This window comes from Thalassophryne amazonica, chromosome 7 (assembly GCF_902500255.1).
Source record: "Thalassophryne amazonica chromosome 7, fThaAma1.1, whole genome shotgun sequence".
Taxonomy (NCBI): domain Eukaryota; kingdom Metazoa; phylum Chordata; class Actinopteri; order Batrachoidiformes; family Batrachoididae; genus Thalassophryne; species Thalassophryne amazonica.
Window position 1 is genome coordinate 12,798,504 of NC_047109.1, and position 26,373 is coordinate 12,824,876.

The following is a 26,373-nucleotide window of genomic DNA, read 5'->3' on the forward strand; positions in this document are numbered from 1 at the left end:
CTGTGACTTATATATCAAAAATAGAGGTGTAACAGTCCACACAAATCACTGTTAGGTGTGTTCTCAGTACAGTGGAAACAGTAAACACAAAATTAAAATATTTATCCTGTATTCTTTACACCATGTTCTTTGTTTTTGGTTTGTTGCCCCCCCCCCCCCCCCAAAAAAAAAATCTTTTGAAATATGCTTCAAAAATAAATGTGACATTATCCAGAAAATACCTTAAAAAAAAAAAAAAAAAAAAAAAACTTAAAGGGATTAACTTTATTTAAATATCTAAAACCAGTGTTGTATAAAGTACAGGAAAATCACACTTAAGTAAAAGTACAGATACCCATTAAAAAAATGACTTTGGTAGAAGTTCAAGTCACCGATTGAAATGCTACTCAAGTAAAAGTCTTAAAGTATCTAGTATTTATTGTACTTAAGTATGACAAGTAATGTACAACTAAATGTACTCAAGTATTGAAAGTAAAAGTACAAGTAAATGTTAATAATCAAAAACGGACTGATTTTTTAAAAAATAAAAGTTTATCTAGGCTTGTAAATGACTGGTAGTATTAGTCAAAATACTGAAAACTGTGCACATCACATAACACACTTCAGAAACAAGGTTTCAAAACCTAAACGAGAGTAGGCTACTCACTAGGTGTTCACAGGAAACAGTTATTTATTTCTATATGTATTTATTTATTTTCATTGTTACATGGTTTTATCTTTTTTGTTTTGTTTCATTAGGTTCTTTTTGTCTTTCTCTAAAATTGTATTGTAATATTATTAGTCTATTATTATTGTCTATTATGTAGACTGTTATTGTTGTTGCTATAATATATGAATAAAAATAAATTAAAAAAATTACAATTTAACTCTTTTACGAAAACGAACGCTGAACCATTAATTATACAGAAAACAAATCAACACAAACGTGCTGATGCGAACAGCTTAATGCTAACTTTAACACTGAAAACGCCATAGACATGCTAACGCGTTAGCATCGGTCCCGTTTTTAAGTTATAAAATACATCTTTCAACTGTTTCAGAAGACCATAACAGGTCAGTTTAACATAAAAATATTAAATATTACTCACAGACATATGCTCTTCAGGGTTTTAGCGGGAAAAAATTAGGATAAAGCAAAATAAAATCCATGAATCGTAGATCGAAGCACTGCTTCAACCTGCGAATCACTGCTTCGATTGGTTCAAGGTTCAAAGCAAAGCCGCGCTGCAGAAAAGTTGATTACAGACCCGCTGCAGGTCTGTAATCAATGTAGAGAAATGATCATTTTCCTGACAAACCCAAGTGGGCAACTGCAAAAAAGCCTACAGGACATGCATCATGACAAATCGGCCTGACTTCGTTGTAGTCACTAGTAATCAGTGGTGTCTCTGGGTGAAAACACAACTTTTTTCGTGTGTGTGTGTGTGTTATATATATATATATATATTTTTTTGTAATGAGTAACGACATGGCGCATAGAAAATGTATCGGAGTAGAAGTTGCAATTAAGGTCAGAAATGTAGTGAAGTAAAAGTGAAAGTAAGCTGAATTTAAAAAAGTTAAGTAAAGTACAAAGTCTCCCAAAACGTACTTAAGTACAGTAGTGAAGTATTTTTACTTCGTTACTATACAACACTGTCTAAAACAAATTTATTTTGGAGTAACCGCCTATCCTATTGGGCTACAACATCCAAAAATCTTGCTCAAAACTAAGTTATGCAGTGTTAAATTAAATTAACACATTCATAATAGTGTTAAACAGAAGTGCACACTGGTGCTGGTGCATGCTAAAAATGAATGATGCGCGGCAGAAGGTGACAGTAACCACTTCACAGGAGGAAAATGATGACCACAGATCGTAAAAAAAGTGCTTCCCTCTGTGTTTTCTGATGCATATCATTTGTTTTTAGTGCACACCATGAGCAGCAGTTATGTGCACGCCTGGTGTTAAATGAACCCTGTTAGCATTATATCAAATCAATCAACACTAATAGATCCTTTACACTGATAGAGTTCATCAAGTTTATACAACTTTCATCAAAAACACTTTCTATGTTTAACCAACAGACCAGAAAACACTGTCTCCTTATTCTTGGTAATAAACATGAATTCTGTGTAAAGATTATATTTTGAAACCGTTGCAGTATAATTTCACAGGATTCTCACATGTTTATGTCATCCTCTCTGCAGATGCTGCAGTATCAGTAGTTTTTACATAAAAAAAAAAAATCATATCGCCATCATAAGTACATAACATTTACACATTTTCCTCACAATTTAAGCACAACCCAGGATGCCTTCGCAGGGAAAAACACAGGTACGTGAAAATGCTGTTTTTTAATTGAGAATGGTAACAGTACAGTGGGACACACAGTGAACAGGGGAGCACGGGACAGTCCAAAAAACAGGCAGGGGTTCAAAACCAAGGAGGCAGTCCGACCAGGTGCCAGTGTCCAGACGGGCAGGCAAAAGCTCGAAGTCCAGGAGGTCAGGCAGGGTTCGGTAACCAGGGAGTACAACAACAACACAAAGAACTCGGCAAAGCTCGACATAAGTCTAGCAGGAAGCACAGGAGGAGAGGGAGGTTAAATAGACAGAGACAAAATGACACTGAGACACACCTGGGGAGACACAGGAAGAAAGCCCTGATAATGCTCAAGAGACGGACAAGGAACACCAAACAACACAGGAAGTGCAACAGACAGGACAGACGTGTGACAACAATATGTTTATATCAACTTGTGGTTTTACAGTAATTATATCAAACATTAGCTTTTGCTTTGGCACATAACTGCAGTTGCTAGGCAACAGTGATGATGTGAAATGTGTTGGTGGGGACGATGGTCTGCATTCTGCACTCTGACTGTGGAACAGGCAGATCGGACGGCATTGAATAACCATTTTTGTAACTTTATATTTTATTTTATTTTCAGTGCTCGCGCTAATGTGTAACATGCCTCCCACATGCACACTCACGCTCGCCGCTCCACAGGCAGCACCAGCAGTGAAAAGTGGAGGTTTAATTTGCAGAGGTGTGCAGGAGCTGCAGGCCTTTTCCCGCAAAGCCTCATCACCTCTGCAGGTTCAGACATGACGCCATCGATGTTGAACAGTGGGAAAATTTCTCCTGATCCACAGTCAGGAATCTCTACCGTTATCCGCCTGCTCATCCTGTTTAACCGGAAAAACTGAGTTTGGAAGTTGACAGTGGTTAGGAGTGGCCCGGGAGGGTCTCACATTTAACATCCATCTAACACATGAATCCTGGGTGAATGAGTGAGGAGGAATTGGTAAAGCTTGTGAATTTGTATTTTTTTGGCTTCTCAGTCAACACACTGATCTTCAGAGGAGGGCGGAGGTTATATGACCATCCCTGTTTGTGTACAAGATTTGTTTATTTGTTTACTATTCTTCCTGGGGTCCAGCCAAATTCACAAACACAATATATCAAAAATACATTAAAAAAATATATAAGCAAAAAAAAAAAAAGAAATCAAAACAAAAGACATCGTCACACATGGGCAAAGAAAATTGTCTATATCAATCAATCAATTTTTTTATATAGCGCCAAATCACAACAAACAGTTGCCCCAAGGCGCTCTATATTGTAAGGCAAGGCCATACAATAATTATGTAAAACCCCAACGGTCAAAACGACCCCCTGTGAGCAAGCACTTGGCTACAGTGGGAAGGAAAAACTCCCTTTTAACAGGAAGAAACCTCCAGCAGAACCAGGCTCAGGGAGGGGCAGTCTTCTGCTGGGACTGGTTGGGGCTGAGGGAGAGAACCAAGAAAAAGACATGCTGTGGAGGGGAGCAGAGATCGATCACTAATGATTAAATGCAGAGTGGTGCATACAGAGCAAAAAGAGAAAGAAACAGTGCATCATGGGAACCCCCCAGCAGTCTACGTCTATAGCAGCATAACTAAGGGATGGTTCAGGGTCACCTGATCCAGCCCTAACTATAAGCTTTAGCAAAAAGGAAAGTTTTAAGCCTAATCTTAAAAGTAGAGAGGGTGTCTGTCTCCCTGATCTGAATTGGGAGCTGGTTCCACAGGAGAGGAGCCTGAAAGCTGAAGGCTCTGCCTCCCATTCTACTCTTACAAACCCTAGGAACTACAAGTAAGCCTGCAGTCTGAGAGCGAAGCGCTCTATTGGGGTGATATGGTACTACGAGGTCCCTAAGATAAGATGGGACCTGATTATTCAAAACCTTATAAGTAAGAAGAAGAATTTTAAATTCTATTCTAGAATTAACAGGAAGCCAATGAAGAGAGGCCAATATGGGTGAGATATGCTCTCTCCTTCTAGTCCCCGTCAGTACTCTAGCTGCAGCATTTTGAATTAACTGAAGGCTTTTTAGGGAACTTTTAGGACAACCTGATAATAATGAATTACAATAGTCCAGCCTAGAGGAAATAAATGCATGAATTAGTTTTTCAGCATCACTCTGAGACAAGACCTTTCTGATTTTAGAGATATTGCGTAAATGCAAAAAAGCAGTCCTACATATTTGTTTAATATGCGCTTTGAATGACATATCCTGATCAAAAATGACTCCAAGATTTCTCACAGTATTACTAGAGGTCAGGGTAATGCCATCCAGAGTAAGGATCTGGTTAGACACCATGTTTCTAAGATTTGTGGGGCCAAGTACAATAACTTCAGTTTTATCTGAGTTTAAAAGCAGGAAATTAGAGGTCATCCATGTCTTTATGTCTGTAAGACAATCCTGCAGTTTAGCTAATTGGTGTGTGTCCTCTGGCTTCATGGATAGATAAAGCTGGGTATCATCTGCATAACAATGAAAATTTAAGCAATACCGTCTAATAATACTGCCTAAGGGAAGCATGTATAAAGTAAATAAAATTGGTCCTAGCACAGAACCTTGTGGAACTCCATAATTAACTTTAGTCTGTGAAGAAGATTCCCCATTTACATGAACAAATTGTAATCTATTAGACAAATATGATTCAAACCACCGCAGCGCAGTGCCTTTAATACCTATGGCATGCTCTAATCTCTGTAATAAAATTTTATGGTCAACAGTATCAAAAGCAGCACTGAGGTCTAACAGAACAAGCACAGAGATGAGTCCACTGTCCGAGGCCATAAGAAGATCATTTGTAACCTTCACTAATGCTGTTTCTGTACTATGATGAATTCTAAAACCTGACTGAAACTCTTCAAATAGACCATTCCTCTGCAGATGATCAGTTAGCTGTTTTACAACTACCCTTTCAAGAATTTTTGAGAGAAAAGGAAGGTTGGAGATTGGCCTATAATTAGCTAAGATAGCTGGGTCAAGTGATGGCTTTTTAAGTAATGGTTTAATTACTGCCACCTTAAAAGCCTGTGGTACATAGCCAACTAACAAAGATAGATTGATCATATTTAAGATCGAAGCATTAAATATATATGTTTAAAGGTTTGACCCAGATTGCTCGTTATACCAACAGATGCAGTTTCAGAAGATTTTTAAAAAGACATTCATTAGAAGTGAGTTTAATGTAATCTGGTAATAAATTCCATTCCTTCATACCCCTAAATATGATAGTGTTCTTAATGGCATTAGTTCTATCAACAGGTAGCGTAAGGTTTCACACCACAGCATGTCTGGTTCTGGATCTATGATTTTCTGAACTGAAAGAAAAATTCCTAAACAAAATATAAGGTAACTTAGTGACAATAATCTTTCTGGTAAAGATAAGTGAATACAAAAGTCTGTCTTTAACAAACAGCCAGTTTAAATTCTTGTGCATTGTGATGATATTTGTCCTATAACTGCACTCAATTGCTATACGAGCAGCCCCATTTTGAATAATCTGCAATATATTTCCCCAGTAGCATTTGACCAAACTACTGGGCAATAGTCCAGGTATACTAATAATAATGCTTTAATAGCATGAATCAATGTAGTACAACTTAAAAACCTTGCATGTCTTCTCATAACCAAGACACCCCTGCCCATTTTTACAAAAATATTATTTACATGTTTTTTCCATGATAGTTTTGAGTCTACCATTACACCCAGAAGCTTAGTCTCATGTAATGATTTATCATCGTATTATTAATTTTGATGTTTAATGCAGGGTTTTTCAGAAGAACGCAACTATAGCCAATAATTATATAATTAGTCTTTACTGTATTTAACACTAACTTATTAGAGTTTACCCAGTCAACTACCTTGTGCAGTTCCATATTTAAAACAGTTTCTAAATCATTATGTGACCGTGCTGATGCATAAATGGTAGAATCATCTGCATACATCACTATATTAACTTGATAAAAAATCTAAAACAAACAAACAAATAATATTAAATAAATATATAAATAAATAAATAAATAATAAATAAATATATGGTAAATCATTCGTTAAAACAGTAAATAATAATGGACCGAGACAACTCCCTTGTGACACACCACATACTACACTCCTGGTGCTAGAGAAGCTGCCATTAAAAAGCACTGTCTGTGTTCTGTTAGATAGCTATAAAACCAGGTAAGAGCTGATAGCTCAAAACCATAACTAGTGAGTTTTTCCCAATAACAAATCATGATCAATAATATCAAAAGCAGCAGAGAAATCGAGAAACACAGCACCGACTATATTCTTTTTTTCAACCTGTGAGCTAATCATCGGACATATGAGTCAGCGCCGTGGCAGTGGAGTGACTCTTTCTATACGCATGTTGGAAATCCGAGATTAAGTTATTCGAAGAAAAATAGTTACTAATTTGCTCATATACAATAGACTCCATAATTTTTCCTAACACAGGTAGAATACTCATGGGTCGACTATTTAAAGTCGTTTCTTATTTTTCGGTAGTGGGATAATTTTAGTCTGTTTCCATGCTTGCAGACAAGTAAAGCTGAGGTTTATTATATGAGCTAAAACGGGAGCAATGCAATCAGCCGCTAGTTTGAGAAGCCTACTATCAAGACTGTCAGCACCCGGGGGCTTGTCTTTACAGGATTTCAGGAATTCCTTTACCTTATTTGTACTTACTTTTTCAAATTTAAACCTAATGTTTTTATTTTTCATAATTTTATTTCTTATCAATAGATAAGATTTAACATTACTATATATACATAACATTACATTACTCAGACCTACCATCCCTGGTTCTTAAGACCAGGCACCTAAGTGGCTCTACTCTACTCTTCTATTTTACTCTTCCTTTTTAGATATTCAAATATACCTTAGTATACTAGCATAGTTCCACCTTAGAATTGGAATATAATACATAAGATATACCTTACTGAATTTTCATTAATATAATGAGCGATATCTACAGGCTTTGTTATGAATTTATCTACCTCAAGAAAGGACAGATTGATTTTGTTTTTCTTACCTGTCAGCTGATTTAAAACATTCCATATCTTTTTACTGTCAGTTCCTGCTTTCTGAACTCGACCCTCAAAAAAAACCCCTTTCTTTTTATTGAGTTTGGTGACAGAGTTCCTCATTTTAAAGGTCCCAGTCAGATTTATTTCTTGTTATAGTTGCTGTCTTTTTCATCTGATCTCTCATTTTAATAGTCTTTAATTTCATCATCTAACCAGAGTGTGACGATGTTCTTGACAGTAAACTTCAAAGGAGCATGAATTTCAACTAAAGGCAGGAATAAGCTATTAAATCTTGCAAGCGCACTTTCAGGATTATGAATAGACAACACCGCACACCAGCAAATGGCGTTCACATCATCAACAAATTTCTCATTATTAAACATTTTATATGATCTCTTGAATATAACTGTGGATCCAGGTCTACCTACCATCAGGTTATGATCACTACAGCCAATGGTAACAAATTGCTTTACTACACCGCTCAGGGGAATTAGTAAAAATGTGATCAATACATGTTGATATTCTGTCACCATCATTCTTAACATGTATTCTTGTAGGTTGATTAATAACCTGAGTAAATCCAGATGTAGTAGACAGTAAACAACTTAGCAAACCAGTCGATGTTGAAATCACCCATAACGTACGTATCCTGACCCACAGCAGTATAGGTATCAAACATTTCACAGATTGTATCTAAATATTCACAATTAGCATTTGGTGGTCGGTAACAACAACCCAGCAAAATCGGCTTACGGTGAAGTAAATAAACATGCAGCCATAACACTTCAATATTAAATTTCATCATATCATTTCTGATTTGTGTTGGTAAATGATCTTGAATATAAGAAGTAACTCCACCACCAAATCTATTTCTATCGTTTCTATAAATATTATAGCCATCAATATATAGCTCAGTGTCATCAAAAGAAGAATCCAGATGAGTTTCTGAAATAGGAAGTATGTGTAGTTTATATTTATGCAGCAGATTATCAACCTCACAGATTTTGTTCCTCAGACTGTTAATGTTAATATGCGCAATTCTGAGCCCCCCCTTCGGTAATACATGTTGTGATGTGATTGTGTAAGTCATCTAAAAATAATAATAAAAAAACACCAAAAAGGCCTTTATGATGTCATAACCTTAAAGTTCCGAGATTACTTTTGAGTGCTGGAACAAGGACGGATGATAAGCTTATCATGTCTGAGATAAGCAATATCACCTCTCTCGCATGCAGCTTTCAGTTTTGGCATTAGTTCTTTTCTTTAATTTCATTAATAAATATCTTTGTACCTTTAAGATTCTTTGCACGCTGTAAAACTGCAGCTTTGTCCTTGTAATGCAGGAATTTGACGACGATAGAACGTGGTCTGTCTCCAGAGACTCCTGTTTTACCAGTGCAATGTGCACGCTCCACCTCCATCTCCCTCTGTAATTGCAGTTTCTGCTTAAAATTGTCTCTTACTTTTACCTGTGAATCCATCCAGGAGTCACCCAGCGATTCAGGGATGCTTTCGATGACAATGCTATTTCGCCTAGATTGACCTTCATGGTAATCCTGCTTGTCAAGAATAGGGTTGCCAACCGTCCCTTGAAAAACGGAATCGTCCCTTATTTGGAAATAAAAGTGTGCGTTCCGTATTGACCTGAAACGGGACGCAGTTTGTCCCGTATTTCTGTGAGAATCAAAAAGTCTGGTGCTTTATATGGAAACTTACGGTAAATTTTATCCCAGCCTCTCTCCTGTTCTTCACCAGTGAGCTGACAGACACGAGTTGACGATACAGAATCACTCTTATCTCATTGGTCGAGGGACATCTGCTCGCAAGAAGATCCCGGACGAGAATCATGAGCCGACGACGGTCGTCGGACGACCATAGTAGCATGGCTGATACCGACACTGGCACTGCAGATACGCCTACGAACAGCAATGTCTGTAACGTCGTTACTCCTCGAAAAAAACAAAAAAGAAAGCAAAAATACATGGGCAAATGGGAAAAGGTGCGCGACAACAGCTATAAGTATTGTATTGTTTACTTTTTCAGACTTTCACTGTTACATTGTTTTGGATGATTTTTTTTTTTGTTAATTTATACACTTGTATAACAATAACACAACAGAGAAAGATTTATTTTTAAAGACACTTTTTTAATACTTTGAAGCAGGACAGGATGCTCATATTGAAATTGTGAGTGAAAATTTATTTTGCACTAAAAATAAATTGCTAAATAATTTGTTTTCTGCATGTTCATATCATAACAAATGCATGTGTGCATCTACTTAAATTCAGGGTCAAGTCAATAGTCAAATGGTTAAAAATCATTTCACACACACGCTGGGAAGGGTGAAGGCAATGGTCAGTTGGCCGGTCCATGGAAATAGAGACTGGAATGGACGTCACGTGACTAGCGGCGTGCTGCACGGCGGCCATTACTGAGGGTGGAGAGAGACCTTGATCCTGTTAAACAGAAGCGATATGAGGAGAAAAAAGGCAGCCAGTGCTTCACCATCAACTGCACGAACCACAAAAACAAATTCTCCAATACTAAAATGAACTGTACAAGAGCCTTAATGTAATTATGTAAAACAAATGTCTATTTTAAAGTCGTTATGCCGCAATTTAATGTCAATATACTGAGACTATAACTCAACGCCATAAGTTCTTTTCATTAAGCTGCGTTCACATGCGGAAACAAAAATGTTTAAATATATTTATGTCTATATATATATATATATACTTGTAGCTGTTGTTTAATAGATATATACGTGGTGGTCACAGGAGGCATTTAAATTTTAACTGTGGTTGGAGGGGATGGAGGAGGTACTTTTTATCCTGACTGAGGGTCAAAAGTCATAAATTCTGAATGGCTTTATATCTACTTGCAATAAAATGTTAGTAAAAATCATATATATGTTGTTGTCATTAAAAGACTAGCAGTAATATTACAGTGGAAAAAACAGCAAGATAAATGAGCACAATGGCAAGACTTCAGATTTATATTTTAATACATAAGGATTGTTTATCCAGACATGTATGGGTTCATTAGACCTTTTAATTAGCATGAATACAACTTACAAGCGTCATTTATAAAAATCCATCGAGAATTATGATGACAGGAAAAAAAAATCACAGTAAATGAACAGAATGGAATATTTTCCACAAATTTCCACACTTTACATAAAACATTTTTTTCTACCTAGACATGTATGGGTTCATTATAAAGAGCAATGAAAGGGCTTTAAAACAAGCCTACTTTTATTAAAATCTGTTAACAAATAGCGACAATAGAGCGAGAAAAGCAGCACAGTTTGTCGTAATTTCCCCAAATTTCTGCAATTTACATAAAAGTTTTTTTCACCCACACATGCATAGGTTCATTGGAAAGAGCTTTCAAAGGGCTTTGAAAGAAGCCTACATTTATTAAAATCCATTAAATAGTGACGCTAGTGCAAAAAAAGCGGTCAGTTTATTATTGATGAGCTGCACATTTCCACCCTTAGTAATGGGGCCTTCCTGTCCCGAGTGACGCTAATAGATAGAGGCGCACATGTCCATTCCAGTCTATATTTCCATGGGCCGGTCAGCCCTGCCAGTGAGGTGTCCCTTATTTATTTTTCAGAGAGTTGGCAACCCTAGTCAAGAATGACCTGTTGACTCTCACACATTTTAACCATTTCATTTTCAATGATCTTAAGATGTTCAGACTGTTTGGCTTGATTGATTTTAAGATCGTCTACATCCTTCTGAGTGTATTGGATGCTGGCTTTCAAATCATGAATTTCTTTAGTTAAAGCATTGACTCTGATGTTGATTAAGTCCATGATAACTTAAACAAATTCATTAAAAATTTGCTGCTGCTGTAGTAGCAGTAAACATGTCCTTCTGTTGATGCAGCAATTCATTTACCTGAGTCAAAGACACATACTCCTCCTCAGTATTTCTCTGTTTGGGTGGCATTTTGTCAGTGGCTAGCTCCATCGGCTAGCCGGTAGCTGAGGGGCTAGTAAGAGCTAGCTGTTGCTACAGGCCTGGTGGTGGCCTCAGACAACGCCGCGTGCCCGGTGGCGGCCCCCGTCGATGCCGCGGGCCTGGTGCCGGCTTTAAAAAAAAAAAAAGCCAGTTATGCTCCGACTTGCTCCCAAAATAAAAATTTGGTGATTCCTCCACTAAAGAACCACCACCAGCTGTGCAGTTAGCGCGGTTCAAAAATCTTAAGAAATGTAAAAACTTCACCAGCAGCTCCCATCATACGTGTGTGATCTTCAGAGGAGGGCGGAGGTTATATGACCATCCCTGTTTGTGTACAAGATACAGTATGTGAGCTTATAGCTGGAGGAATTCAAAGAACAGTTTATGGAGAGATGTTCTGTCAGGGAAGAGCTGAGCAAATTTTAATGCCAATCCAGATATATCCTCCTTTAAACATTCAGCCTTCATGATGTCACAAAGAGTTGTGATTTATTTTTTTTTAATAAAATATTTTGTCAACAAAATATTGTGATATGACACACACACACAAAAAAAACCCTATCATGATCAGGACACAATAGTAATCTCTAATTTATCACACAATAATGATTCTCTAAGGCCAAAATCTGTGTGCCTATTATATTAGTTTGTCAAGTGAAAAACTCCAATACCACACACACAATGGATGCACTTATCTCATGCTAATATTCGTCCATTAGCATTGCGTGATACCAGAAGGTTTTTTTTTTCATGCTATTGTTAGCATTACGCTATGTGATGCAAGAGAGTTCTTATGAGGCTGTTCACCTGTTACTATCACATTGTGACTTGGGGTCACCACAGCAGATCCAAGGTGGGTCTACATGTTGATTTGGCACAGATTTTACGGCAGATGCCCTACCTGACACATCTCCACATTACATGGAGAAATGTGGGAGGTGGGGTTTGAACAGGAAACCTTCCACATTGAAACCAAGTGCACTAACCACTGTGTCACCACTCACGATTTTTCATGCTAACGTTAGCTCATTAGCATTGCATTAAGTGATGCCAATTACCACTGCGTTATGTGACACTAGTGACTTTTAAAGACACGAACAGTTAAGCCATCATGAATCACTGCTTTGATTATTCAGGTTCTCACCCACGACAAGTGTGTATATGTATGTATATGTGTATGAATATACGGTGCATCCATAAGTATTCACAGCGTTTCCCTTTTCCCACATTTTGCTATGTTACAGGCTTATTTCAGAATGGATGAAATTTTTTTTTTCCCTGAAAATTCTACACACAAAACCCCATAATGTGAAAAGATTTTTTTCTTGCAAATTTATTAAAAATAATAATTAAAAAACTAAGAAATCACGCTTACATAAGTATTCACAGCCTCTGCCATGAAGCTCAAAATTGAGCTCATGTGCATCCTGGTTCCACTGATAATCCTTGAGATGTTTCTACAGCTTAATTGGAGTCCACCTGGTGTAAATACAGTTGATTGGACATGATTTGGAAAGACGCACACCTGTCTACATATAAGGTCCCACAGTTTTCAGAGCACAAACCAAGCATGAAGTCAAAGGAATTGTCTGTAGACCTCTGAGACTTGAGATTGTCTTGAGGCACTAATCTGGGGAAGGGTACAGAAACATTTCTGCTGCTGTGAAGGTTCCAATGAGCACAGTGACCTCCATCATCTGTAAATGGAAGAAGTTCAGATCCAGCAGGACTCTTCCTCGAGCTGGCCGCACCTCTAAACTGAGTGGTTCATAACTTGAGAATGACTTAACAGTGACATCATCCCACCTCTGCCTGATGGTCACTCTATCAGAGCTCCAGCATTCCTCTGTGGAGAGAGGAGAACCTTCAGAAGGACAGCCATCTCTGCAGCAATCCACCAATCAGGCCTGTATGGTAGAGTGTCCAGGCACCATGCCTACAGTCACGGCTGGACTGGTTTATCTGGCGTACCGGGCAAATCGCGCAGGGCCCTCGTGCATTTTGGGCCCCCTCAGGTCTGTCATTAAAAAATATATGTATATAATTATATTTTTTTTATTGATTGCGATGGTAAAAAATAACACATAGTGGCCCATTGGATGCTTCTCCTGAGGCACATTGGGCTAGTCCAATGAAATTCCTTGGTTCTCGAAGGCCCGCCCCTCCCTACAGACCCCCACCTGACCCAAGTCATCACTCAAAGTTTTGGCTATTTGGTCTGAGCTCGAGTGGAGAGCGGAGAGTTGTGCACAAAATGGAGAAGCAAAAGAGTGGAGCTGAGAAGCGAAAGGAAAAAAGAAAACAGAAATTAAAAGACGACGCAGCAAAATGTGCCAAAATCACAGATATGTTTAAAACCACAAGCTCGACCTCGGGTTCGGGTAGTGGGGCCGCCGGTCCGTCATTTCAAACTAGCCCGGGACCAGCGTCGAGAGCACAGGTGGTGGAGAGTGAGCAGGAGGAGGAGACGGAGACGGAGAGAAACGTGACCCAGCAGGGAGAGATTGAGGTTAGAATTCATCTCAACACTTGCTAGTAGCTAGCCAATGCAGTGTAGCTATTCACCGCTTCGGCGTTTCGGCTCCCATTTATTGCCTGACACTAAGACTAAGTCGTCATCCTGACTTTCTCAAATCAGTCACAAACATGTACCTATTTGATTTATTTTCATACACTTTGACTTTTCTTGTATTGTTGCTCCAGCATATAGAACTCTTCCATTTGTCTTGAGCTGTCACAAGGACGACCTGTGCTGTGTGTCTAGAGTCATTGCTAGTGTGTGTTAGTTATGGCATCCCCCCCTTTCACTTTCTCAAATCCAATTATCTTATTTCTACTCTACTGCTTGTCGTGTGTTGTGCAACTATGATTTTATACAAAATGTATTTTTGTAATCTTTTCCTTCTGTAATGGCATGCCATGTCATTATCAAGACATCTTATATTAAGTATTAGCTGCCTCGTGGCGTGGTAGATGGATAGGTAAGAAGCCGACTAGCTGTGCTACTGTTTAGCAATTGCTGGTAGCCGTTCCAAGGTGGAGTAGCTACTGCCAGCCTGGTGAGAAGGGGCAGAAAGACGTGTGATACGCTGTGGAATTGGCATAAAATATTTTTGGTTGTTATTAACATTCCATTCAGTAAGGTCACTCACAGTATCTCTCGACTGGAGCAATTATAAGCTGAAAGTATGAAAATGTTTAACCTAGGAAATTATTCAGTAAGACTTAGAATAGTGGCCCAGATGGAGTTGTGCACAACACAGCCCTTTCCTTACTGTATATTAACAGAAATCATATTTACCTCATGGCCTATGCAGCACAATTTCCCTACTGTTTCCATGTTATTCATATGACTATATTTAAGGACATAATACATTAGGGAATTAGGAGTTGGAGCACCTGTGTGTGTGTGTGTGTGTGTGTGGTGCCTTAGCTTTGGTGTCAAATAATGCTCTGACTAGATTTGGCGTCCAACTTACAGTGTTGTGTGTGTTAGTGAAATATTGCTTTGCTTAACCCTCGTGAGGTGTTTGGATCTGTGGGACCCATTTTCAGTTTTTGCTTAAGGAAAATGGTATGAATATATATATATATATATATTTTCACATTGCGATTCACTGGCCAGGGCTCATAATCAGGAAAAAAAAAGTTAGTGACCTTATCCTCCTCTCTCTCTATCTCTCACCCTCAAAAACATACATACACAGAACTTCACATACCTTCTTTAGCATATGCTTCCAGACATCATATATATATATATATATATATATATATATATATATATATATATATATATATATATATATATATATATATATATAACAGCGCTGGGCCCTCAGGTGATCAAAAAAGTGCCCGGGCCCTTTTCAGATGCCAGTCCAGCCCTGCCTACAGTGAAGCATGGTGGTGGCAGCATCATGCTGTGAGGATGTTTGTCAGCAGCAGGAACTGGGAGACTAGTCAGGATTGAGGGAAAGATGAATGTAGGAATGTACAGAGACATCCTAGATGGAAACCTGCTCCAGAGTGCTCTTGACCTCAGACGGGCCGACGGTTCATCTTTCAGCAGGACAATGACCCTAAACACACAGCCAAGATATCAAAGGAGTGGCTTCAGGACAACTCTGTGAATGTCCTTGAGTGGCCCAGCCAGAGTCCAGAACTGAATCTGATTGAACATCTCTGGAGAGATCTGAAAATGTCTGTGCAGCGACACTCCCCATCCAACCTGATGGAGCTTGAGAGGTGCTGCAGAGGAATGGACAAAACTGTCCAAAGATAGGTGCACCAAGATTGTGGCATCATGTAGCCTCAAGAGGACTTGAGGCTGTAATTGCTGACAAAGGTGCATCAACAAAGTATTGAGCAAAGGGCGTGAATACTTATGTACATGTGAATTCTTCATTTTTTATTTTTAATAAATTTACAATAATAATAAACTTTTTTCATGTTGTCATTACGGGGTGTTGTGAATAACTTTTGTGGGGAAAAAAAATTAATTTACTCCATTTTAGAATAAGGCTGTAACATAACAAAATGTGGATAAAGCGAAGCGCTGTGAATACTTTCTAGATGTACTGTAGGCTGTCAAGTGGCACCACTGATATTCACACTTGTGTTCTGTGAGTACTTGCACAGATAAAGGGTTTTCCCATCCTGATGGTTGAATTTAGAAACCACAGGAGAGCACCAGCGGCCTTGTCTTTGGAGGATGGAGGTCGGTGCAGTTTTGAGAGGTTGTCCACTGCATAGCAGCACTTGGTGCAGCACAGGTGGTTCAGGCGGGTGGGCACCTGGACCATCAGTAAGGATGAGCATCTTGCACTATTTGTGCATCCAGACTTTGAATTTTCTTCAGCACCAAAGAAGGAACCAAATAATTTGCAGTCTTCTTTTTAAACACCCCCTTTTTTTTTAGTGTGCAGATACCTGACAGTTACGGCTGATGCTTTTTGTCTGCACCTTGAAAATATCTGCATCTTGGGGAAAAACAAAGAAAAACAAATCTGGTGTGACAGCTTTGTCTTGTGGTTTTTGTGGCTCAGGTCTATGTGTCAGTCAACTGTCTGAGCACAGACTTCTCCTCGCAGAAGGGCGTGAAGGGAATGCCTCTGATCATCCAGATCGACACGTACAGCTACAACAGCTGCAGCAGCAGGCCCATCCACAGGGCCTTCACCCAGATCAAAGTCTTCTGTGACAAGGTGAGGCAGCGTCACCACCAGGCCTTCTTCACAACTTCTGCTGCTTAAAGTGTCGTTTGTTCTTCAGGGCGCTGAGAGGAAGCTCCGCGACGAGGAGAAGAAACAGTTCAGAAAGAAGACACGAGGTCAGTGACTGTGTGTTTTTTTTTTTTTTTTTTTTTAACCCGCATCACAACACCTGATACTGAAAATCATAAAATCATGCCTGCATTTTACAATAGTTAAAACATGTTTTGGCTCCGCCCTTAACCCACCCCAAATTTTAAAGGGTTTCCCATCCTGATTAGATCCGATTTAATTGTTTGAGTGAACCAGCTAAACACCAGTGGTGATCATCGCCTCACACCTTTCACCAAGATATTAAAAAGATGAAGCTTCAAAATAATGAGAGAGGCACTCATTGAAGTGCACTCTACTGTCAGACTGCAAGCTCCTCCCACTACTGCAATGTCACTCACTTATCACTGTGGAGCTGGACATGTATAAAATCTAGAATAATATAATAATTCAAGAAACTGTTAAACACATGTGTGACTGACAAAACGTCACTGCCTGGAAAAGATTTATTATGAAGTTACCAGTGGGTTTTTTTTTTTTTTTTTTTTACAATTAAGATATTAATTACTGACCTCTGTTGGCCAATACTTGCTATTACAATTCATTTATTCCTACTAATTTACTAACCTCTGACATAGACCCGCCCCCAGACCTTCAGACCTCATCCATGACAGGGGCCCCGGGGCCCACTTTGAAGTCTGAACATCATCCAACCCCACCCCCAAACCCCTTTAATCACAATTTTGATCAATATCCCAGACTAAGATGACATATATGTCAGTCTAGATCAGATAAATAACGTGACTTGTATCCTGTGTCTTTGTTTTATTACTTCTGATTAAACTTAAAACTAGTCAGTATTTTAAAAGTAATTTTAAAGTTTATTACAAAATTGGAAATCAAATACTTCCATGGTTCACCCGCAGTACCTTCATGGCCCACCAGAGGGAATCGCTGGCCTCGAGGTCAGAGAGGCGGGCTTGTGAGCAGAGGACACGGGGGTGGGGGTGGGGGCGGGTCCACGCTGCTGTGTGTTTGTGTGTGTGTGTGTGAGTGAGAGGCATCATTTGAAAGCACTTTAGGATCTGCATAAGATGGAAAACAGGGCTGAAGTCCATTTTACCATTGACATACATGTTACTGTCCTCTGCAAAAAAAGGTTTGTTTTTCTCCAATGTTAAGCTGATTTCTGCAGTAACCACAGACAGTGACATCAGATCAACTGAATCAAAGCAGTCGATCAGTAACATGCACATACTGAGTTCATGCTCGTGTTTCTGGATCAGGAAAAAGCAGCAGCTTGGGGACGACTCCTCCCTTCGAGAGGGCCGACAGCACTCTGTTTAAGGCCATGGTGGATCTGGACTTGCAGCCGGTCCTCTTCATTCCCGATGTCCACTTTGGAAACCTGCAGAGATCCGGACAGGTCGGGACTCGATCGCAGAGTAAACATCAGATTAACCTGCTGCCGTGACGACAGGTTTCATTCATGTCACTGCTTTTACAGGTGTTTGCATTCAACACGGAGGAGGCCAACAGGGATGGGTGAGTGTCTCGAGGTTCTGGTCTGTGTGGTGCCACCGTAAATGAAACTCTGTGCAGCACCAGACAAAAGTTATACATATGTTCTCTAATGCCAGCTACACTATTATTTTGTTGCTATTTTGAGCATATGATAGATTTAAAAAAAAAAAAAATCTCCTGGGCCCCCTGACCTTGTGCCTGCTCAGTCCCTTTGATTATCCACCCATTGTTAAAGGTAATGGTTGATTTCCCTTAAATGATGTGTGTGTGTGTGTGTTAGCAGTGTGATGATGAAGAAGGTTTCCTGTTCCGCCGAGGAAGAGGTTTGTCCACCTCTTCCAAAGAAGTCCAAAGCAGAACAGGAAAGGAAAGGTCTGTAGGCTTTAGTTTTCTCTCCTCACCTCTCTTGAATCACTTCATGGTGTAAATATCACAAGTTTGTTTTTTCCTCTGTGGTTGTTAAAGAATCTGGTCTTTCAGCTTGACAACATGGTTTATTGATTAATGATGGAATATAATGAAAACACAGCACCGGTAATTTGCACCAACTGGTCTCCCTGACTGAAATCAAATCAAACTTTTCTAAAAATGGTTTATAGTTCTCAGCACACTGGCTTAGTGGTTACCACTGTTGCCTTACAGCAAGAAGGTGATGAGATCGATTCCCACCTGCAGCCTTTCTGTGTGGAGTTTACATGTTCTCCCTGTATTTGCGTGGGTTCTCCCCGGGTGCTCCGGCTTCCTCCCACATCCAAAAACATGCAAGTTAGGTGGATTGGAAACTTTAAATTGTCCATTGGTGTGTGTGCAGGTGTGAATATGTTTGTCTATATGTAGCCCTGTGACAGACTGGCGCCCTGTCCAGGGTGAACCCCGCCTCACACCCTGTGACTGGTGGGATACCCTTAAATGGAGTAAGCGGGTATAGAAGATGGATGGATGGATGGTTTATAGTTCTCCAATAACCACGTCAAATTATGTTTTGAGTCAGTTAGTCAAATTTGACCAAGAGCCTAACATTTTAATTGTCAAACTAGTTCTAGAATGTCTTAATACATGTCTGTCCAGTCCAAAAAGTGGCAGGAAATTAAAACTATCAGTATATCTTTTTGTTCCCCCTCACAAATCTGCACCTTGATCACCTGGTGATCCTGTTGAGCTGAAACCTGTTTCAGATTCTTCTGAACACACTTGTTCCCCTAAAGTTTATTAATATGCTATTACTGTAGGGATGCCATACAAGTTTTATTTATATATATAATACACTGCTCAAAAAATTAAAGGAACCCTTTTCAATCAGAGTATAGCATCAATTCAACTTCTGGGATGTTGGTCAGCCAGGGGATGGGGTGTTAATTAGTTTCAGCTGCTTTACTGTTGCTGAGATTAACAACCGGTGCACTTGAGGGGCAACGAGACAACACCAAAAACAGGAATCCAACAAATCTAACAAGACCAAGCATTCATGATATGCACACTCTTAAGGCTATGAAATTGGGCTATTAGTAAAAAAAAAAAAAAAAAGAAAGTAGAAAAGGGAGTGTTCACAGTAATAGTAGCATATGCTGTTGAAGCTACAAACTCAAAACTGTTACAACCCCTGGCAAAAATTATGGAATCACTGGCCTCGGAGGATGTTCATTCAGTTGTTTAATTTTGTAGAAAAAAGCAGATCACAGACATGACACAAAACTAAAGTCATTTCAAATGGCAACTTTCTGGCTTCAAGAAACACTATAAGAAATCAGGAAAAAAAATTGTGGCAGTCGGTAACGGTTACTTTTTTAGACCAAGCAGAAGGAAAAAAAATATCACTCAATTCTGAGGAAAAAATGATGGAATCATGAAAAACAAAAGAACGCTCCAACACATCACTAGTTGTTGTGTGGGCCGCCAGAAGAGGAGGTACTGCTGGCCCACCACCAGAGGGCGCCCTGTCTGGAGTGCGGGCTCCAGGCACCAGAGGGCGCAGCCGCCTCAGAGGAGCAGCCAGGGTGACAGCTGTCACGCATCACCTGCAACAGCTGTTACCAATCATCTGATCGGCAGGAGTATATCAGCAGGACGACGTCTCCACCTCTTTGCCGAGATATCGTTTCTACCGAGAAGGTAACGTACTCAGCTAACTGTTTGACAGTGATCTTTGTGACTTTGTGCATTTCTCTGAGAGAACTTCCCAACGAGAGGTGGAGGTAGCTTACCTGCCGTTCGGATTCCTGGGTGCGAACGCGCCCTCCTTTAACTGTTCTTTATTCCTCGCCAGCAGTACCAGGTCCGACACGCGGAGGCAGTGGCCACCTGGGAGTTCGGGACTTGGCGGCTCCAGTATTCCCGGGGTCTGGTGGCGGAGGAAACCGTGTGGTTCCGGTTCTACTTTGGAGAGGCGTCTCCTATCTTCGAGCCTGCCCACACGACACCTGTGTGAATTTGACTTTGTCCTTTATTGTAATCTGTTGTCCTTGTTGTGCATATTCACAACAGTAAAGTGTGTTATTTGACCTATTCCATTGTCCGTTCATTTGCGCCCCCTGTTGTGGGTCCGTGTACTTACACTTTCCCAACAACTAGTATTTTGTTGCACCACCTCTGGCTTTTATAACAGCTTGCAGTCTCTGAGGCATGGACTTAATGAGTGACAAACAGTACTCTTCATCAATCTGGCTCCAACTTTCTCTGTGTTTTTACAGTTTTTGCTCTATGGCAAGATGCATTATCTTGAAAAATGATTTCATCATCCCAAACATCCTTTAAATTGATGGGATAAGAAAAGTGTCCAAAATATCAATGTAAACTTGTGCATTTATTGATGATGTAATGACAGCCATCTCCCCAGTGCCTTTACCTGACATGCAGCCCCATATCATCAATGACTGTGGAAATTTACATGTCCTCTTCAGGCAGTCATCTTTATAAATCTCATTTGAACGGCACCAAACAAAAGTTCCAGCATCATCACCTTGCCCAATGCAGATTCAAGATTCATCACTGAATATGACTTTTATCCAGTCATCCACAGTCCACGATTGCTTTTCCTTAGCCCATTGTAACCTTGTTTTTTTTCTGTTTAGGTGTTAATGATGGCTTTCATTTAGCTTTTCTGTATGTAAAACCCATTTCCTTTAGGCGGTTTCTTACAGTTCCGTCACAGACGTTGACTGCAGTTTCCTCCCATTCGTTCCTCATTTGTTTTGTTGTGCATTTTCGATTTTTGAGACATATTGCTTTAAGTTTTCTGTCTTGACACTTTGATGTCTTCCTTGGTCTACCAGTATGTTTGCCTTTAATAACCTTCCCATGTTGTTTGTATTTGGTCCAGAGTTTAGACACAGCTGACTGTGAACAACCAACATCTTTTGCAACATTGCGTGATGATTTACCCTCTTTTAAGAGTTTGATAATCCTCTCCTTCGTTTCAATTGACATCTCTCCTGTTGGAGCCATGATTCATGTCAGTCCACTTGGTGCAACAGCTCTCCAAGGTGTGATCACTGCTTTTTAGATGCAGACTAATGAGCAGATCTGATTTGATGCAGGTGTTAGTTTTGGGGATGAAAATTTACAGGGTGAATCCATAATTTATTCCTCAGAATTGAGTGAGTCCATATTTTTTTTTCCCTCTGCTTGGTCTAAAAAAGTAACCGTTACTGACTGCCACAATTTTTTTTCCTGATTTCGTATAGTGTTTCTTAAAGCCAGAAAGTTGCCATTTGAAATGACTTTAGTTTTGTGTCATGTCTGTGATCTGCTTTTTTTTCTACAAAATTAAACAACTGAATGAACATCCTCCGAGGCCGGTGATTCCATAATTTTTGCCAGGGGTTGTATGTTCAAACTGCTTTTTTAGCAATCCTGTGAATCATTAAACTAGTATTTAGTTGTATAACCACAGTTTTTCATGATTTCTTCACATCTGCAAGGCAATAATTTTGTTGGTTTGGAACCAAGATTTTGCTCGTTTACTAGTGTGCTTCAAGTATTTTGACATATCCAAACTGATCCATGATACCTGGTATGCGATATATAGGCCCAACACCACAGTAGGACAAACATGCCCATATCATGATGCTTGCACCACCATGCTTCACTGTCTTCACTGTGAACTGTGGCTTGAATTCAGAGTTTGGGGGTCATCTCACAGACTGTCTGCAGCCTTTAGACCCAAAAAGAACAATTTTACTCTCATCAGTCCACAAAATATTCCTCCATTTCTCTTTAGGCCAGTTGATGTGTTCTTTGGCAAATTGTAACCTCTTCTGCACGTCTTTTATTTAACAGAGTGACTTTGCGGGGGATTCTTGCAAATAAATTAGCTTCACACAGGCGTCTTCTTACTGTCACAGCACTTACAGGTAACTCCAGACTGTCTTTGATCATCCTGGAGCTGATAAATGGGTGAGCCTTTGCAATTCTGGTTATTCTTCTATCCATTTTGATGGTTGTTTTCTTCCACGCGTCTCTGGTTTTTTTGTCCATTTTAAAGCATTGGAAATCATTGTAGATGAACAGCCTATGATTTTTTGCACCTGCGGATAAGTTTTCCCCTCTCCAATCAACTTTTTAATCAAACTACGCTGTTCTTCTGAACAATGACTTGAACATCCCATTTTCCTCAAGCTTTCAAAGAGAAAAGCATGTTCAACAGGTGCTGGCTTCATCCTTACATAGGGGACACCTGATTCACACCTGTTTGTTCCACAAAATTGACGAACTCACTAACTGAATACCACACTACTATTATTGTGAACACCCCCTTTTCTACTTTTTTCTTTTTTACTAATAGCCCAATTTCATAGCCTTAAGAGTGTGCATATCATGACTGCTTGGTCTTGTTGGATTTGTGAGAATCTACTGCATCTACTGGTACCTTGTTTCCCATGTAACAATAAGAAATATACTCAAAACCTGGATTAATCTTTTTAGTCACATAGCACTACTATTATTCTGAACACTACTGTATCTTGCGTACAATACACCAAACAGCACAGAGAACAAAGACATTTGGAGTGATGAAACCAAAATGTAACTCTTTGGCCACAACCATAAACGTTACATTTGGAGGGGAGTCAACAAGGTATGCCCTTCCTACTGTGAAGCACGGAGGGATCACTGATGTTTCGGGGATGTGTGAGCTACAAAGGCACAGGAAACTTGGTCAGAATTGATGGCAGGATGAATGCAGCATGTTATCAGAAAATACTGGAGGAAAAGTTGCATTCATCAGCCCAGAAGCTGCACATGGGATGTACTTAGATGTTCCAACATGACAACAATCCAAAACTTGTCATTGGCTACAGCAGAATAAAGTGAAGGTTCTGGAATAGCCAACTCAGTCTCCTGACCTCAATATCATTGAGCCACTATGGGGAGATCTCAAACTTTCAAGACAGGCCAGGAATCTATAGGAAATGGAGGGTTTTTACCCAGAAGAATGGGCAACTTTACCATCAGCGAAGATAAACATCTGGCAGCATGGTGGCTTAGTGGTTAGCACTGTTGCCTCACAGCAAGAATGTCATGTGACCAATTTCCACCTGTGGCTTTTCTGTGTGGAATTTGCATGTTCTCCTGTGTTTGCTTGGGTTTCCTCTGGGTGTTTTGGTTTCCTCCCACACTTAAAGACATGCAGGTTAGGTGAATTGGAAACTTTATAATTGCCCAGGTCTCCCTTGCAAAAGAGGTCTTGATCTCAGTGGGACTAACCTGGTTAAATAAAATAAAGAGCCTCACCCACAACTACCACAAAAGACTCCAAGCTGTCAAAAATGTTAAAGGGGGCAACACACAGTATTACGAACAGGGGGATGTAAACTATTAATCAGGGTCATTTGGGTAGTTTCTGTTGTTGTGATTTAAAGAGTAAACACAGTTGTTTGACAATAAATGGCTTCACACAACCACTAACCATGAATGGAAAAATGTTTTTATTATTCCTATTCTCTGAAAAATGGCAAAAAAAAAAAAAAAGTCTAAAATTCTGCCCTTTGAGCACAACTGTATGTAGAATTTCTACTCAAAGCTTACGATGCCCACGATTGATTTTCTCTTTCGTCTTTTGTTTGGACCCCTGCAGTCCTGCTATATGTGAGGAAGGAAGGCGACGAAGTGTTTGATGCCTTAATGCTTCGATCTCCAACCCTCAAGGCACTGATGGAGGCCGTAAGTGTTTTTTTTTTTTTTTATCTGCTGTCAGGTGAAATCACAGAACAAACACACTGGATTCACTGTGTCAGACAGAATGTGTTGTAATCAATCAAACAAAAACTGTTTCGTTTCTTCACTCTTTCCCCACAGATCTCAGAGAAGTATTCTGTGCCTGTTGAGAAAATGTCCAAAGTTTACCAAAAGAGCAAAAAAGGGTGAGTGAGATTCGAGATCAATGTGCCGAGCATCATTCAGTGAGGTCCATAAGTATTTGGACATTGACAGTTTCATTCACTCTGGTGCAGTCATCTTATTTGGAGATCAGTGACAAAAATAGCTTTTCCTATTCTTAAACATGAGCTTGACCTTGGAGAAAATTGTACAGGACATATTGGTGTTTCTTCTTGTTCTCTTTGTGTGTGTGTGTGTGTGTGTGTGAGAGGCATCATTTGAAAGCACTTTAAGATCTGCATAAGATGGAAAACAGGGCTGAAGGCTGTGTGTGTGTCTACACACATGCTGGATGTCCCTATGTGTGGGGTGTCAGTCAGTATTTCACTTGTGAGTGTAATAACTTCAGTTGTACTTGTAATTGTCACCAAACCTGGTGTATGCATTACGGATAATGACCCTGAGAAGCCTGATGCGTTGGGGGTCAAAGGTCAAGGTCATGGACATAATTTGTAAAAATGTTATGAACCCAATAACTTCTTTTATACTACCCAAATTGTCACCAAATGTGGTATATGTTGGGAATATGGACCCCAAGAAGCCCATTAAGTTTGGGGTCAATAGGTCAAGTTCACTGGAGCATACATTGTAAAAGTCTGAGTGCAGTAATTTTTGAAACTGCCTGATTGTCACCAAACTGGGTTTGTGTGATGGGCATGTGGACTCTAAGAAGCCTACTGTCTGTGGGATCAAAAGGTCAAACTATACGTACGTTGTAAAAGCATTCTGCAGAAAAGTGGCACTTGTCAGTGGTGAGATTAACAAGGCTTGAGCACTGATAATCGCCGCGGGTCAGTGCAGACTCTTTTTTTTTTTTTTTTGAAGATGACACATTATCTTTGTGTTGTGTTCTTCCTCAGAGTGCTGGTGAACATGGACGACAACATAATTCAGCATTACTCTAATGAGGACACCTTCACGCTGGCAATGGAGAGCTCTGCAGACTGTCTGCGCGTCACACTGTCAGACATCTGAAGCTGCATTCAGACCCAACGTTCTGAACATAGATCATTTGTGGCTGACTGAGACAAGCCCGTCATGCCACGTTATCTTCACAGTGATCATGTGTCCGTGCATCATGTGCAGCAGGTGGAGACGCATCAGGAGCTTTTTATCCACAGCAGACTGAGCCAAGGTTTTTTTTTTTTCTTTTCCTTTCAGGCATCACAAACAGTTTGTTGTAGGTTCTCAGGACGAAGGTGGTAGTTTTCCTTCATGGATTAAAATCAACACCTGTTGTTTTCTCCGTCTTGTTGACGGATGCTTTTAGACGAATGGACCAGATGTTTGAACAGTTCACTCCACAGAAAGTCCTCATCCCACGTGCTCGTTGGTGCGCACTCGCCTAACGCAGTGACTGTTAGTTCAGCACCTGTGTCTGACACAGAGGTCCTCTTATTCCACAAATGCTACAATTTTCTTTTTTACGGATTCACTGAATACTGTACCGTGTTCTTTTTACGTGTGGAACCTGTGGGAGGGTGAGAATAACTCACTCACCCACTCATTTTCTTTTGCTGTCTGTGCTCTACTTCCATTCCCACACAGGAAAAATAGGTAACAAGTTCTCGGTCTTTTTCTCCAACATTTGGGCTATATATATATATATATATATATATATATATATATATATATATATATATATATATATATATATATATATATTATACACTCAACAAAAACAAACGCAACACTTTTGGTTTTGCTCCCATTTTGTATGAGATGACCTCAAAGATATAAAACTTTTTCCACATACACAATATCACCATGTCCCTCAAATATTGTTCACAAACCAGTCTAAATCTGTGATAGTGAGCACTTCTCCTTTGCTGAGATAATCCATCCCACCTCACAGATGTGCCATATCAAGATGCTGATTAGACACCATGATTAGTGC

The 26,373-nt window shown here is 39.7% G+C and overlaps 1 protein-coding gene across 4 annotated transcripts in view; it reads left to right on the top strand.

The window, feature by feature from the left end:
* The window catches only part of LOC117513633 (grainyhead-like protein 2 homolog), a 53,100-nt gene extending 27,036 nt beyond the window's left edge, over positions 1–26,064 (top strand). Inside the window, exons 8-15 of one of the 4 annotated variants that reach the window (XM_034173862.1) lie at positions 16,365–16,523; positions 16,591–16,648; positions 17,867–18,006; positions 18,088–18,125; positions 18,388–18,476; positions 24,175–24,260; positions 24,396–24,460; positions 25,337–25,451. In XM_034173862.1, the coding sequence (XP_034029753.1) occupies positions 16,365–16,523; positions 16,591–16,648; positions 17,867–18,006; positions 18,088–18,125; positions 18,388–18,476; positions 24,175–24,260; positions 24,396–24,460; positions 25,337–25,451 (750 nt within the window). Of the gene's footprint in view, positions 1–16,364; positions 16,524–16,590; positions 16,649–17,866; positions 18,007–18,087; positions 18,126–18,384; positions 18,477–24,174; positions 24,261–24,395; positions 24,461–25,336 lie in introns of all 4 variants that reach the window. The other 3 variants (XM_034173863.1, XM_034173861.1, XM_034173864.1) reach the window with 3 other exon arrangements.
* The last annotated feature ends 309 nt before the right edge of the window (positions 26,065–26,373 follow it).